The following is a 16291-nucleotide window of genomic DNA, read 5'->3' as shown; positions in this document are numbered from 1 at the left end:
TATCTTTTTAGAGAGTGAGGGGGAAAAGGTGGAGAGAAAGGGGCGAAAGAAAATAAATTCAAATAAACGTATCATTAACTGAAGAGACATCAAAAGTCAAATTTGTTATTATGGAAATGGTGTTATTATGGAGAGTCTTATAAGAATTCTTATAATACTCAGGTTTAAGAATTCTGATTGAGATGTTATTTTTTTGCAATAAAATTATTTATAGATTTTTCCGGGGGGAGGGGGAGGATTTTATAAATCATAGTATACATTCTTACTTGAGACAGTGAACACGCGTTGTTGCGGAACGATAAACGTTTCAGTTTTGACAAGAGAAATTCATTTCCTATGGACAAAAAATTTATCCAAGGTTTTATTAGTCTTCATCAGTTCAAATGGAGAAATATCATTTTCTGCGACATTGCCACGGGTAAAGATGTCATTACGGATTTGGCAAACCGTTGGTGACTCGACTGCTTCCCGTTTTTGCTGACTGATGACGGCTAGAATTTTTGATTCTTTATATTGATACGCTGAAGATGACTCCAAAGCGAATGACTCAAAACGTTTGTTTGATTTTGTTACTTCTTAAGATGAATAAATCATTATAAGAACATTATTAATTTTATTTGCGCGTCTATATCCGCGCTGACTCTCAGTAGCCTTATTCTCAATTGCTTGTTGTTTTGATCTTATAAATGCTTCTGAAGCATTAATATTATGTATTCCAACTTTATGACTGTGTTTAAAGTACAACGAATAACACAGTGCAAATAGGCTAGAGGTTGTAAAAAAATGAAAAATTATTATTCATCACTACGAACCGCTGTGACTGACATAAGCTAGCTAATCTTATGTTTCTCATAAGAATGTTACATATATTTCTATACTATTTACGCAATTTATATATTATTTGTATAAATAATATTAACTGAATTTGTTAACGATTAATTTGCTTATGTCTACGTTGTATGATAAGTATTGTATAACGTAACTTTATTACTAAATTTATGTCTATTATGATCCATTGTATTTACACAAATGAACAAAAAGTCTTTATTTAAATATTATACGTTTACATATATAACGACCCAAAAAAAATTATTGGTGTGCAGTTTGGTAAACTTAAAAATGTATATAAAATTATACAATATAAGTACTAAGATCTAGATATGATTATTAAGAATTTTTAATTTGTGTTAATTCTTTAAGTTTATTTATTTATTTTGCTCATAAACAAAAGTTAAAAAGTATTACAGTTTTCACGAGTTGTTTACAAGGGTATTGGATACATAGGAGTAGGGCGTAACTATAATTGTGTCATTAACATACAGCACATTTCGATTTAGTTTAGTTCGTTTTTCTGCACATGAATGCTATTACGACAGTTATTAACACTATATTTGAATTTTATGGAAATATTTCTGAGAAGGGAAATTTTGAGAAAAATTTATTGGCAAAATTATTAGCCAACCATGAATCCCACGTGTTGATCAGGTATGGTGCTGCTAGTCGATATATTGACGGCCAGAATTCATTTAGGAAAGTTATGACAAGATTCACTAAAAGTAAAAATTTACATATATAATACAATGTGTAAAAAACGCATCAATGAATGATTATAAGCATAATTACAGCTACAAAAATAATTATTCTTGTTTTGTGACTTATAGTTATAAAAATAAGCACTATGAATAGTAAAATAATGAGATAAAAGTTAATAAAATATAATTTTTGTATGAAAGTAAGTTTCCATTTTTTTCTTCTTTTTTTTAAATCAGTGATTGTTCTTGTCTTTTTATTGCATTGTAACATAATATAAATGCACGCAAAAAATTTTTTAAAATACATTTTTGGTATTAGAAAATTTATAAAGAATTCTTTTTCTTGAAAAGAATTAAGATTTTAACATTCGAAAATTACATAGATATTTCACGAGATACTATTGTACAATAATTTATAATATTATTTTTAGTTGTACAGAGTCCTGAAATTCGCGAATCAAAATGTTATAGTAAAGAAATTCTTAAGAAATAATTTATTAAATAAGTTAAATAAGTTTTGTAACTTTTGTGAATTTTTCTTTCAAAGAGTAATTTTTAGGATTTATTTAAATCTGGCCTATTTTAAACTATGTTTAGACAGTCCATGAGTTACGCATATAATTTTGGTGGTTGTATGACAGGTGATTGTGTAAACGTAATCTTTGATTAAACAGCTTTAACCTTAAGTTCTTATAAAAAAAACATTTTACTCGAAATAAAAATTTATGTATAACTTAACTTTTACAGAATTTTTTGCTATATTTTTGATTCGCAAATTTCGAGACACGCTATATGCATATATAAATTGTAGATTATTAATATTTACTATATATAATTACTATTCTTTTATAGTATAAACTTTTATCAAAATTTTGTGATTTACGTACGTTTAAACAGTAAAATAATTGTAAGTCATCCATGAAGTTCAGATAGATATATAATTTGATGCAGATTGAAAAAATAATTATAAATGAAATAATTTAATACTTACTTAATTCTTGGTTTTCTCCTATTACACTCTTGTAACCCGCTTTAAATTGTGCAAACGATGGCGTAAAAAGGAAATGTTCTGCAGTCCATGTATCGTTAATTACATGTCCTGTTAAATTCCACACTCCTTTGATATTACCTATAGTTAGATTGAAGTGACCTAACATAAATATTATAAAATATTATAATGTATTTTTTTATAAAATTACCATTATGTTTAAAAATTCATGATTATTTCTTTAGAGGACGACCACTTATAGATATAAAATAATAATTCTAAATTTTATATTAAAGAGACATTAAAATGTTCAGTAACTATATTAGATGTATAACTAAGTTCTTGCTACAATCTTGATATAACCGTTTTAATCAAAATATTTGTCGTTTGCGTCTTCCACTTTTTGCCATCTTTCAGACATTTTAATGCCGCGGCGAAAGAATGTCTCGTCTTTTGATATGATAAAATCATTAGTTTATTTTCTAGCATATGCTTTATTTTGAAATTGTAAATTACAGATGCTGTGCTGCATTGACCGGAAAAGTGATAATTGGATGGTGCAATGTCTAGAGAATATGCTAGGTGGTGAGGGAGGATTTCCCAGTTGAGACCATAGCGTTTATTTGACAATACGTCTAAAGCGCAGTCGATCGTTCACGTCGAAGTCACTTTTAAATTTTGCAAACTAATATCTGCACGATTTTTCTACCACAATATTGTCGTCATACGTTTTACAAATAATTATAGTTGCTTCAGCAAAAATTTTGCCGCGATGAAAACAGTGAAGCATATAATGACAAATATGCATCTTTTCGACGTTCATTAACTGAAATTATAGTTAATTGTCACATTGTTGTTGATATATATGTTAGCACACTTTACTAACAAAACAATAAGTATCCTTAAAAGTTTCTATACACTACAGTCACTATCATCATAAGTCAGCAGTAAGAATATAATTATACACTTGATACATTTATATACAGGGGTCCCAGACTACTTGTACACTTTTTTTAAAGTGCAGAGAAGTGATTTTTATTGAAAATCTTAAAAATTTTGATAATTAAATCAAGTACGTTTATTGAATGGTGATATTTTTACCTTGTGATTCTGATAAAAAATGATCTATTCAGATTGAATGTTAAATTTTTTTAATATGACATATAATATTTATAGCAGATTCGAATTACATGCAAAAAAGTAAAAAAGTCTTGTTTGAAATATTTTTTTTCTAGAAATGCCTTTATTAACTATAAAATAATTTTAAAAATAAATGTGATAAAAAAATTAACTTAAATAAAACTTAACGAAAATTATTTTTACAAAAAATCTTTGAAACAAAAATTTCTGATTTTTTTACGTGTGATTCAACTCTATAATAAAAAGTATTTTGTTTTCTTCTATTATAAAGGAATACACAAGTGATCTGAATGACTCTGTGTACCGTTAAATCTACCAACATATTTCAAATTATACCAAGTAACTGATATAATAAGATTGTAACAAAACTTGTTGATTTCATATGAGAAAAAACATATTTTGTATACATATGATTCATCTTGGATCGTCATGAATGGAAATCCACCCAATAAAACAAATAACTTTTTTTGTTTATGTAAAGAAATTTAGAAAAAAGATAAAATTTATAAAATTTATAGAATTTATTATCATACTTTTATTATATACCTTTAGAATAAAGTTTGAATACATTTAGCAAACCATTAAACATCACGTCACCATGTAGAAAGATATGTGGTATTAATGTATCAATTTCTAAATGAAAAACTTCATCATGAAAATACGTTCTTACATCAGATACATGTAATTGTGACATTCCGATAACAGTGACATTTGATACAATTAATACTCCATGTAATTCACCGGTAGTAAATGTAGTTTCACCATATTTATAAGTCATTGGATCCATAGGTGGAAATCCAATTTCTGGAAGGCCTGTCAAGAGAAATAAGTTAATATTAATATTTTAAAGCAATTTGATTAGATAAATTTTTAATCTCTTTAAAAAACCTGCTTTAAAAAATTTTAAACATTTTATAAATTAATGTAAATTAATTTAAGTGTTATTGCCAAACTTTTTTAACATTGCAGCAATATAATTGTATGTTTTAACACGTATTTTATTTACAAAATATATAAATTAAAAAGGTAAAGATTTATAACTTAAAAATATTGTACCTGCAGTAAAACGCGGCCATGCTTCTTCCATAGCATGTTTTAAACAGGCGGAATAATCAACTGAATCATGATTGCATGTAGTTACAGCTGAGAATATAATTAAAAACGAAATAAAATGGAATAATATTAAAAATATAAAAATGCAGCAATTATTTTAACATTAAAATTATAACTTAAAATACAATTTAGATCATAAATATTTTTATGTTAAGTGCATGTACGCATATTATTAGATATTTATATTGTGAGCCGAAAATACTTCTTTAATCATTTTTTTTTAACTTAATTAATAATGTTATTTGTGTAATTCACGATATTCTTAATCTTTGCATAAAAATATCTATTATTCAGAAATATTATTGAGAAGAGTATTTATTTAGGAAAAGCTCAAATTAAACGTCTAATAAAAGAAAGTAACTATTTATTTAACAAAATGTTTAAACAAAGGATAAGAATTTTAGGAATCTTTAGATATTTTAGTGAATTGCGACAGTCAGTATTTTATATTAGAAATTTGTTTTTATTTTTATATATCTCTTGTTATTTTGACAATGTATCATATATTTTTTAAAGTCAATTTTATGTCAACTCTAAATCAATTTAATACAACGATTTTTTTATGTGAATAAAATGATTAAATAAAGAATGAAAAAATAAAGAATTTAAAAAATCTTACGAAGTATGTATTCTCCAGTTACAAATAATCCAAATGCTGCAACGCTAAATGCACTAAGTGCGTAAAATAACATGGTCTCTTTGGTTAATGATTCTGCAATTTTACAAATAATGAATTATACTCTTTGTCTTATATAATGTTTTTTAAAGACTTTGGAACGATATAACAGAATAATTTACAATTGACTTTGTATAGTTGACTTATAATAAATAACACTACACATTTTTTATACAAATTGGCAGTGTTGTGCTCAGATAACTTATTAGTTATGTAAGTAAAAATAATTTATATATAATTGTATCTTAGTACGATAAAAATGATTTATAATAATTTTTTATTTATTTAGATACAAAGTAAAATTATATATTATTTTATGTAGATGTTTTCGAGATAATATCGCTGTTTGAGAAAAATAATTTAGGATATTGAAACAATATATTTATACAAAGTAAAAAAATGCTAATAAGTGCCAACACAAAATGGTCGGATGTATATATAAATTTAACAAATCTAGAAAGACAAATGTTTCAATTCTAGTTTTTGAGTTGTCTTCAGTGTCGAAGAGTTAAACTACGTATTACAAAGATTGAAAAAATACACTGTGATAAATAAAAATTGTTTTGTTAATTGATAAAACATTATGTAAAATTGGGCATCAAATAACTAAATAAAACAAATAAAAGAAATACAGTGCGACTAAAAAGATAAAATTGAAAGTTTTAAAACTTACAGTTAGATGTGTCAATATTGTCATGTATCCTTAACGCAATGTGTCGGCCTTGTGAATGCGCGAGAAGTAATTACATGTTGAACAGTTCATACTCTAAAAAGGAGGGGGGAAGTATCAAGTTTTTCTGAACAATTCCAAGTATACCGGGTCAAGTAGTTCATTGTCATTTATGATTTATGTCTTGTTATTTACAAATTATTTGTGATATTAGTCTTTTTCTTAATAATTTTTCTTTGTTTGAAATTTTTATGTTGCTCCAAACAAATTTATATGCAAATTCAATTTAGTGTTCAGTTATAACTGAATGTTGATCAGTGCTCTACTTTATGTGATTTTTATGCTCATTAATTTTTGTTTTTAATAATCTTTTTTGTCTGGTCAACCCAAGGTGCATCACAATTTTTAGAATTAATCTTGTACTTACACTACATTCGAATGAAGGAGAGACGGAAAAGTGTTATTAACTTAAATATATTTTCATATTTTGTTAAATTCTGTATAAGCCATACATAACGTGGAACTCATTTTAATAAGGTTTTTAAATTTGATAATGTCGAGACATAAGGGATGGTACAAAAAAATATCGTTTTCTTTTTTCTCAGTCCAGGCCTCTTATTCCGTTCCATTTGTGTTATTGCTACAAGTGTTATTGAACAATTGTTCAAACATAAAATACATACTTTTTTTGAAAATTGAAAAAATAATGTCCAAAGGATAACCATTGTTGAGAAGAATGTGAATGTTTTTTTTTATATAAAAGAATAAAAAATTTCATGTAATTCTTATATATAATGACCAAAATAGTTGTTAGTGCGCAGTTTGGTGAATTAAAAAATGTATAAAATTACATAAGGAATATCAGCATTAAGGTCTAGCTATAACTGTTAAGAATTTTAATCACATTTAATTGTGTTAATTCTTTAACTTTATTTATTTATTTTGTTCATAGACAAAAGTTAAAAAGTATAGTTTGAGCTCTAAAATTAAAAAAAAAATATATATTTATATATTTTTTAAAATTTAGTTCTTACGAGGAATGGTTTATACGCAGTATAATGTTTAAGTTTGATACGCAGGAGTGTTGCATAATTATAATTATTAACATACAACACATTTGTAAATATAATACTTTCCACTTAACAATTGTATCACGCCGCATGCTTGAATTTTCAAAAGTTAGTAATTGATAGTAGTTAAACTTTATTGTATATGAATTTTTTATCAAAATTGTCGATTTAGCTAATTTAAAAAAAAAGAGTTTCTAATATGAGACACAACAGTTTTTTTATGAGATGGGTTTTATATCGACTTGGATATTATTAGTTTCAAATTAGGCTCTAGGCTCAAAATCTAGTTGATCAATCAAATATCTCTTTCAATACTCAAAAATTTTTGTACGTAATATTTTTATCAAAAAACCTATTTTCTTTGAGATTATTTTAAAGTTTCAAGTCTGTTAATGCTGAAGGTCGTAATTTTTAATTCTTGTAGTCGAAAAGTCCTCAATGAAAAATTTTATTCTAGAGTTTTGAAAAGTTCTCACAGTCAGAATAGATAACAAATATAACAAATGGTGATTTTTGAGTGTCTTATATTATGAGCTTCACGTCTTGCGGTTTTGCAATTAACAAATCTAATCTTTATAATTAAACAAATCATCACATTCCGTATTTTTCTGTTAATACAAGTTTACTCTATCATTACATAAAGAATTTATTATTAACTTGTTTATTATATAACAAACAAGGTTTAAAGTTTCACCTGAATAAAACTTGACAACATGCAAAAAAATGTTTTTTTTTAACAACTGCACGCATCATCTAATAATAAATTTTCTACTAATAATAAGTCGATTTTATTCCAAGACTAATAAGTTTATGATGGTACCAACTACAATACATGTGCTTCTTAATGTAACAGAAACGTCGCTACTTTATATTAGGAACCTAACAGGCAACTTTAACCTAGAGAACTTTTTTCGATGCAGTTTATATTATTTTATTTGCGCATGAATGTTATTACAAGAATTATTAACACTATTTGTATAAATTTTATGGAAATATTGTTGAGAAAAGAAATTTTGAGAAAAATTTATTGGCAAAATTAGTCAACCATGAATCCCACGTGTTGATCATGTATGGTGCTGCTATTCGATATATTGACGGCCAGAATTCATTTAGGAAAGTCATGACAAGATCAACTAAAAATAAAAATTTTACATATTTAATACAATATGTAAAAGACACACCAATGAATGATTATAAGCGTAATTATAGCTGCAAAAATAATTATTCTTGTTTTGCGACTTATATTTATAAAAATAAGCACAATAAATAGTAAAATAATGAAATAAAAGATAAAATAAAATATGTGTTTTTACTTTAGTATGCAAAGTAGTCGTAAGGTAAGTTTTGTAAAATAAACTTCCAATCTTTTTATCTGTGTTGTTGTCCTATTATTTTGATTTATAAAATAATATAAACGCACGTAAAAAATTTTTTAAATATATTTTTGGTGTTAAAAGACTTATAAAGAAATTCTGTTGAAAAGAGTTAAGATATTAACATTCTAAAATTACACAGATATTTTAATTTATGAGATATTACAGTAATTTATGATACTTTTTAATGATACAGAATGTTTCGAAATGCGAATTAAAATACTACAACAAAAAGGTTCTGGGGAAATTAAGTAAAATGGTTTGTAATTCTACATTCTGTACAAACTTTTATTAAAATGTTGTGATTTGCATACATTTAAATTTTTAAACGGTAAATTAATTGTAAGTCATCACTGAAGTGTAGGAATTATAATTCGATGGAATATGGAAAAAGTAGTGATAAATAAATTAATTTAACACTTACGTAATGCTTTATCTTCTCCTATCTCACTCTCGTAGGACATTAAAAACGATCCAAACGACGGAGAGTAATAGAAATGTTCTACAACCCATGTATCGTTTATTACATGTCCAGTTAAATTCCACATTCCTTTGACGTCACCTACAGTTAAATTGAAGTGACCTGTTACAAAAATATTATAATGTACTTTTCAATAAAACAAAAATTTTAAAAAATTTATGATTATTTCTTCAAAAAACGACATATGTATATTATTATGTAAAATAATAATTTTTAATTTTATATTAAAGAGACATTAAAATGTGTAGTAAATACACGTTTGTATACAGGATGATCTAGACCACTTATACACTTATTTTAAAGTAGTGATTTTTATAAAAAAATCTCAAAATTTTGGTATGTAAATTGGGTACAAGCTATTGAATTAGTGATGTTTTCAATTTTTGGTTTTAATCAGAAATAAACTATCGAAATTGAATTATAATAACGTGTTTTCTTCTAAATTTGAATTACACGCAAAAAAATAAAAAATTCTTGTTGCGTATATTTTTTGTAAAAATACATTAATTTATCTTAAAATAATCCTAAAAGTAAATGTGATGAAAAAATGAACTTAAATAAAAATTAATGGGAATTATTTTTACAAAAGACGTTTGAAATAAAAGTTTTTTATTTTTCTACGTATGGTCCGACTCTGTAACAAAAACTATCTTGTCCTTTTCACTATAAAGTAATGTACAAGTGATCTGGATTACTTTGTGTTTTATTAAATCTATGAACGTTTCAAAATTATAATAAGTAGGATGAGTAGTAATGAGATTGAAAAACTTTGTTGATTTTGTGGAGAGAAACACAATTTTATATAATTAATCTTTGATGATTGTTATATGAATAAAAATACACTTAACAAAACAAATAATGTTATTTTGCTTATGCAAAGAAATAGAGAAGACATAAAGAAATGTAGAAGTTATTGTACCTTTAGACTGAAGTTTGAATATATTTATAGTGCCATTAAATTGCACGTTATCATGTATAAACATTTTTGATATTTGTGTATTAATTTCTAAACGGAAAACTTTATCATAAAAATATGTTCTTATATCAAGTAAATGAAACTTTGAAAACCCGACATTAGTGACATTTGATGCATTAATACTGCACGTATTTCGCCGGAATTAAATACAGTTTTACCATAATTATAAGATAGTGGATCCAAAGGTGGAAAATTAATTTCTGGAAGGCTTGTCAAAAGAAATAACTTTATATTAATATTTTAAAACAATTTGGTTAGACAAATTTTTAATCTCTTTATTTTCTTTAAAAAACTTTAAACATTTTATAAATTAATGTAAATTAATTTAATGTTATTGATCATTAGTTAAATTTTTTTAACATTGCAATGTAATTGTATGTTTTAACACATATATTTTATTTACAAATCATATAAATTGAAAAGATAAAGATTTCTAACTTAATAAGAATGTACATACCCGCAACAAATCGTAGCCATGCTTCCTCTATAGCATGCTTCAAGCAGGCTGAGTAATCAACTGAATTACGATTGCATGTAGTTACAGCTGAAAATAAAATTAAAAATAAAATAATGGAATAAAATTAAAAATATAAAAATACAGCAATTGTTTTAACATTAAAATTATAATTTAAAATATAATTTACAACATAATTGTTTTTTTATTAAGTGCGCATACACGTTATCAGATATTTATATTGCGAGTAGCGAATTCTTCTTTAATTTTTTTTCTTTTGTAATTCACGATATTTTTAATCGATTTGCACACAAATTTGTTGTTTACAAATATAAATGAGAAATGTACTTGCAATATTTGTTAGAAAAAACTAAATTTTTAATAAAAGGAAATAACTTTAACGGTTTAAATGGTTACAGAAGAATAAAAATTTTTGGAGTCTTCAGGTATTTTAATAAAACTAACCGCGACGGTCAGTATTACATATTAAAATATTTCTCTTTATTTATGTATTTGTTATCTTAACAGTATATATGTTTATTATGTCTTTTAAAATCATTTATATGTCAATTTCATATCAATTGAATACAATAAATTCCTTATATGAATAAGATGATTAAATTGATGTGAATAGATATGTATGAAAAGATGATACTATTGAAAAGATCGAAGTTTTGTATTATTTTGCCGCAACTTTCTGTACAGTAACTGTAAACGTGTACACAGCTGAGCTCTTCATTCGAAGTATACGAATGCATGCTTTATCAATTACTATCACATTGCGAAAATTGCAAAATGATACAGGATTTTTTGATTCAGTTTTCCTTATTCATTAGTTTATTTTTCATTTTATTCATGTATAACTTTTGCATAATGAGAGAACAATATGAGCATTGCTGTTACAATTTACTTGACTTTATTCAATTTTTGCTATACGTGAAATAAGCCTTAATTAATGATTTCGCAAATGATTGGCTTATAAAAAGTAATAATAAATGACGGTGAAAATTTTTTAGTTTTTTTTCTAATTTTTTCAGAATGTATATTTTGAAGATACAATTAACTATTTTTAAGGTTACTTATATTGTCTAAGCATATAAAAAATATAGAAGAAAATATAGGAGAAAATATAAGAGAAAAATAATTTTGCAGTAAAGTTTAGATTATTTATTACTTTTGCTTACAAACGGTAAATAAGAAGTAAAAATTAAGTTATAGAATGTCAGAAGAGATCTACCCATACCATTTGCGTTTACAAAGCCAAATACGTTTTTAATTTTATAAGAAATTTACACTTCTTTGACATATAACAAGTATATTAGTTTTATGGAAATATTTTTGAAAAAGAAACTTTTGAGAATAACTTATTGGTTAAGTTAGTCAACCATGAGTCCCATTCCTTGGACGCTAGTGGTACCATTGCTCGTTGTAGCGCTGGCCAGAATTCGTTTACAAATGACACGACAATGTCACCTGAAAATAAAAATCGATATTTAGTAATATTCACTTGAAAAAACAAGATTATAATATAAATATAATGTACTAATATTTATATAAGTACAGTGGGCAAAAAAGTTGCAACACATTTTTTCGATGAGTTTTGCAATGCAGTCTAATCATCGAGCGATTAGTTCTTACTTATGAAACGGAACAGTTAGGTTTATTAACTCTATGAGCAAAGCCAAAACTTATGGAAAAATCGTTATTTTAATTTGTTTTTAATTAATAATTTTACATAAACTATTATTAAAATATTGAGATTTAGATATATTTAAGATGTAAATTCGAGAGACATATCTTTATTCAAATAATTTGATACATGTTTGAAAAAATAATAAAAAAATTGAGTTATAAATTAATTAATTTGATACTTACTGATCTCTTTGCTTTGTTCTGCTAAGAAATCACTATGTACTTTAAACGTTCTAAATGATGGAAAGGCACGAAAATGTTTTATAATCCATGTATCATTTACCACATGTCCTGTTATATCCCACGTTGTCCTAACATCATTTCCAGTTATATTGAAATAACCTATTTTATAAATTATTATAATGTAAAAGTATAAAGAATTTTTCGATAATTTCTAAAAAAAATGATACTTTTTTATGAATTGATTATTTTATTAGAATGGCTTTATTATAAAACAACAATTTTATATTTTAGATTAAGCTTTGTGTTTAGTATATGTACTCATATATGTATACACATATGCATGAATGTGTGTTGAGATCTTACCTTTACTATTAACTCTGAATACACTTATACTACCATCAAGACTTATATGACCTTTCAAAAATAATCTTGGTATTTGTGTGTCGATTTCTAAACGAAAAATGTCATCGATAAGATTTGCTCTTACATCAAGAATCTGAGTGTTTTCTAAACCGATAGTAGTGACATTTGACACAATTATTTCTCCACGTATATCGCCTGACTTAAATACAGCTTTACCGTATTCATAAAATAATGGATCTAAAGAAGGGAAGTTAAATTCTGGAAGTCCTATCAAAGTAAATAAACTAATATTATTAATTAAATTAGATGATATTTATGTAAATCAAAAAAATGCTTATGTTGGTTAAAGCGGATTCAAGTACTCAAATAATTATTATTTAATTTTCTAATGGAAATATGTACATAATTTTACATACATTTTTTAAATCCTTGAATTATGCGGACTCGCATATTTGTCGATTTTCTAACGTAATTCTTAGGTAGAATCATGAAAATAATATTACGATATTAAATTGTTAATCAATTTAATAATTTTGATGTTAACAAACATCTATACAATGCCCTTATCCCGAAAACTATAAAAAATTTGTTGCAAAAGTATTCAGAGTTCCGTGTACAGAAAACTATTTTTTCTCTAGTTCTGAATGTATATAAACGCCTTCCGAAGAGTTCTGGTCGATTGCATAATTTATTAGTTAATAATAAATTGTTAACTCCCGCGAAACACGTATTTTGTCATATATGGGTGAGACGCTGGTCTTTATTCGAGAGTTCTGTGTACCAAAAAATATTTTTCCAATCGTTCTTAACGTAACAAAGCGCCTTCCAAAGAGTTTCGGTCGATTGCATAATTTATTAGTTAATAATAAATTGTTAACTCCCGCCAAACATGTATTTTGTCATATATGGGTGAGACGCTGGTCTTTATTCGAGAGTTCCGTGTACAGAAAAATATTTTTTGATACACAGAACTCTCGAATAAAGACCAGCGTCTCACTCATATATGACAAAATACGTGTTTGGCGGGAGTTAACAATTTATTATTAACTAATAAATTATGCAATCGACCGAAACTCTTTGGAAGGCGCTTTGTTACGTTAAGAACTATTGGAAAAATATTTTTTTGTACACAACTCTATTATGTAATATTATAAAATAAATAATTTTTTTTTTTTATTAAATAAACTGTGTGAAACGCTAGAACTCTTTCTAGAACTCATCTAGGACTATAGATCTTTTAAAATCCAAGAATTGGGTCTGGAAAATGACGCAGGACAAACTGAGACGCTGCGTGAACCTGGCGCTCACTTTGTCCTATACGTTTTTTTCGCTTTAAAGGCCAGAACTATTTGCTTTATCTATCAGGAACTATAGAACTATTGTAAATAAAGCCAGAACTCTCAACAATTCGTGAGTTTCCACGAAATGATACGCCAGCTTCACACACACCACGATTTGAATTTGTGTATGGATATAATTATCTAAGAAATTATTATTTGAGCACTAAGATTTGCTTAGACCGTCACAAGCATTTCTTGATTTAAATATGTTATCTTTTTTTTTCATACAGATATATGAATTATATTAATATTTATATTTTAAAGAAATTCTTATTCTTTCTACTTGCATAAAGTAAAATTTGAGCTTTAAATTTTATAAATTCATGTAAGCTTTATTCTCAATACTGAAAATAAACAAGAATTCTTAATATCAATTAATTTTAGACACATTTTCAACAACACAGTAATATACGCTCGAAAATCTTTAGACAATAAGCATGTTACGTTCTAAAATAATTGAATTTATTGAAACATTTTAATGTCAATAACGATATTCTTTGTTGATGTTTGTTGCATCCGTGATCTTGTCAGTTGAAAGCTTTACAGATCTGGCAACTGAATAGTGATTTGCCTTACTTGGACTAGGAATGCTCTATGTAATAAGACTGTAACTCTGAGGATGATTCCAAAAAGAGTCGAAACATTCGTATATACTTGAAGAATGAATTTCTAGTAGAAGAATATTTTTGTTAATTTGGATTTGCGGAGTTATAACCGCGCTGACCTTTATTTACCCTTATAATATAGCAGTAATATCGTTATAATACTGTAATTAACATGTAATTTATAAAATATATAAATTATAAAAGTTAACATGAAATACCTGGAATAAATCGTGGTAATGCTTCTTCTATAGCACTTTTTAAACAGGCGGAATAATCGGCTGAATCACGTTTACATGTTGTTACAGCTAAATGGAATTAAAAATAAAATAAATTAGAATAATATTGCACAATATGGGAACAATGTAAAAATACAATACTAGTTTTAACAGTGCTATATGATTTAAGATATTGTTTAGAAAATAATAACTTTTTTATTGAGTGTACCTTACTATATCACATATTTGAAATATAAAATGTTTTTTTATTTTTTTCTAATTTATTAAATAGTTATATTTAATACAATAAATAATGTTGTTTCTATAATTTGGTACGATATTTATGCACTTTTAATTTATGTGCACGTAAAAACTATTACTCACAAGTATAATTCAAAACAGTGCTTAGGAAAAGTGTGAAATAAATGTTTAATTAAAGGAAATAATTTTTTTATAACGGAGTAATTAACGAATACAGAACAGTAAATATTTTAGGAGTATTCAAGTATTTTAGTGAAAGTGATTATAATAATCTTAGGATTTTGTATTAAAATCTCCCTTTATTTGTGCACTTGTTATCTTGAAAATACGTCATGTATCTCTTAAAATTAATTTTAAATCACGTTGTTAATTCTGTATTAATTTTGTAATATTAATTTTTTATGCAAATAAAACGACATTGAGATAAAGCGTAAATGTGCAAAATAGTCTTTGAAAATATTACAATAAACATTTCTTTAAAGCCTTACGAAGTATAGATTCTCCAGTTACGGATAATCCAAATGCTGCAACACTGAATGCACTAACAAGTGCGTACAATAACATATTTAGTATTCCTGCTTAAAGTTTGATTTGTTAGCTGAATCTTTATTTTTATTCTCAAGGCTTCTTCTGCAATATTATTAAATCATATGGTGTTGACAGGCGGAGATACTAACGAGTAAAGCTTTCTATTGGACCTCCTCAGATTTCAATCGCGGTTTTTCCGAATTTATTTTGAAGGAAACCAACAACCTAGAAAAATTTCTGCCTGAGAGTAAACGGTTTTTGTATAATTTTTAGCTTTCAAATGCTTATCTCCAATTGAAAATCGATCCATTCATGAGCTACGACCTAAAATATGGGGAAAATAAGGTCTACATACCAAAAAATCTCAAAAATTTATTCCCATGTCCAATGGAAAGCTTTACTTGTAAGAAATAAAAAACTACTTAATTCTTTAAGTAGTTCACACTCAGTTGTTATTGTACGTACACCTCGGATATGCAATGTAATTGAATAATGAGTCAGTAGTGATGTGTTATCGAAGTGTAATAAAAAGAAATTATTGGTAATGATGTTATAAAGTCACGTATTCTTGTCTGACTTGAAAGTAATACTGACGTCTCTAGCGCAGAGCATAATAGTTTCTTCTATTCTT

General features: G+C 26.0%; 2 protein-coding genes and 1 long non-coding RNA gene across 4 annotated transcripts in view; 1 reads left to right on the top strand and 2 right to left on the bottom strand.

Annotated features, from left to right (window-relative positions):
* Window positions 1-16291, top strand: part of LOC120358003 — an 84437-nt gene that overhangs the window by 16780 nt on the left and 51366 nt on the right. The gene's annotated exons all lie outside the window — the stretch shown is intronic.
* On the bottom strand, window positions 1188-6210 carry LOC105193910. The gene is made up of 6 exons (XM_011158600.3): window positions 6123-6210; window positions 5393-5485; window positions 4717-4803; window positions 4207-4473; window positions 2524-2682; window positions 1188-1550 (listed from the first exon to the last, which is right to left on the bottom strand). Exons 2-6 carry the CDS (start codon window positions 5463-5465, stop codon window positions 1399-1401), a joined length of 738 nt encoding a protein of 245 aa, XP_011156902.1. The 5' UTR covers window positions 5466-5485; window positions 6123-6210; the 3' UTR covers window positions 1188-1398.
* LOC105193909 lies at window positions 11618-16282 on the bottom strand. Of its 2 annotated transcripts, none has more exons than XM_011158597.3 (6): window positions 16126-16282; window positions 15621-15762; window positions 14875-14961; window positions 12712-12978; window positions 12349-12507; window positions 11618-11946 (listed from the first exon to the last, which is right to left on the bottom strand). In XM_011158597.3, the coding sequence occupies exons 2-6, from the start codon at window positions 15694-15696 to the stop codon at window positions 11798-11800; spliced, it is 738 nt and encodes a 245-aa protein (XP_011156899.2). In that variant the 5' UTR covers window positions 15697-15762; window positions 16126-16282; the 3' UTR covers window positions 11618-11797. The 2 variants fall into 2 exon arrangements, with proteins under 2 accessions (XP_011156899.2, XP_011156900.2); XM_011158598.3 differs by having other exon boundaries at window positions 12712-12948.

The sequence above is a fragment of the Solenopsis invicta genome, chromosome 6 (assembly GCF_016802725.1).
Source record: "Solenopsis invicta isolate M01_SB chromosome 6, UNIL_Sinv_3.0, whole genome shotgun sequence".
Lineage (NCBI taxonomy): Eukaryota > Metazoa > Arthropoda > Insecta > Hymenoptera > Formicidae > Solenopsis > Solenopsis invicta.
The sequence above is the reverse complement of the archived record's forward strand: the minus strand, read 5'-3'. Positions and strand labels throughout refer to the sequence as shown.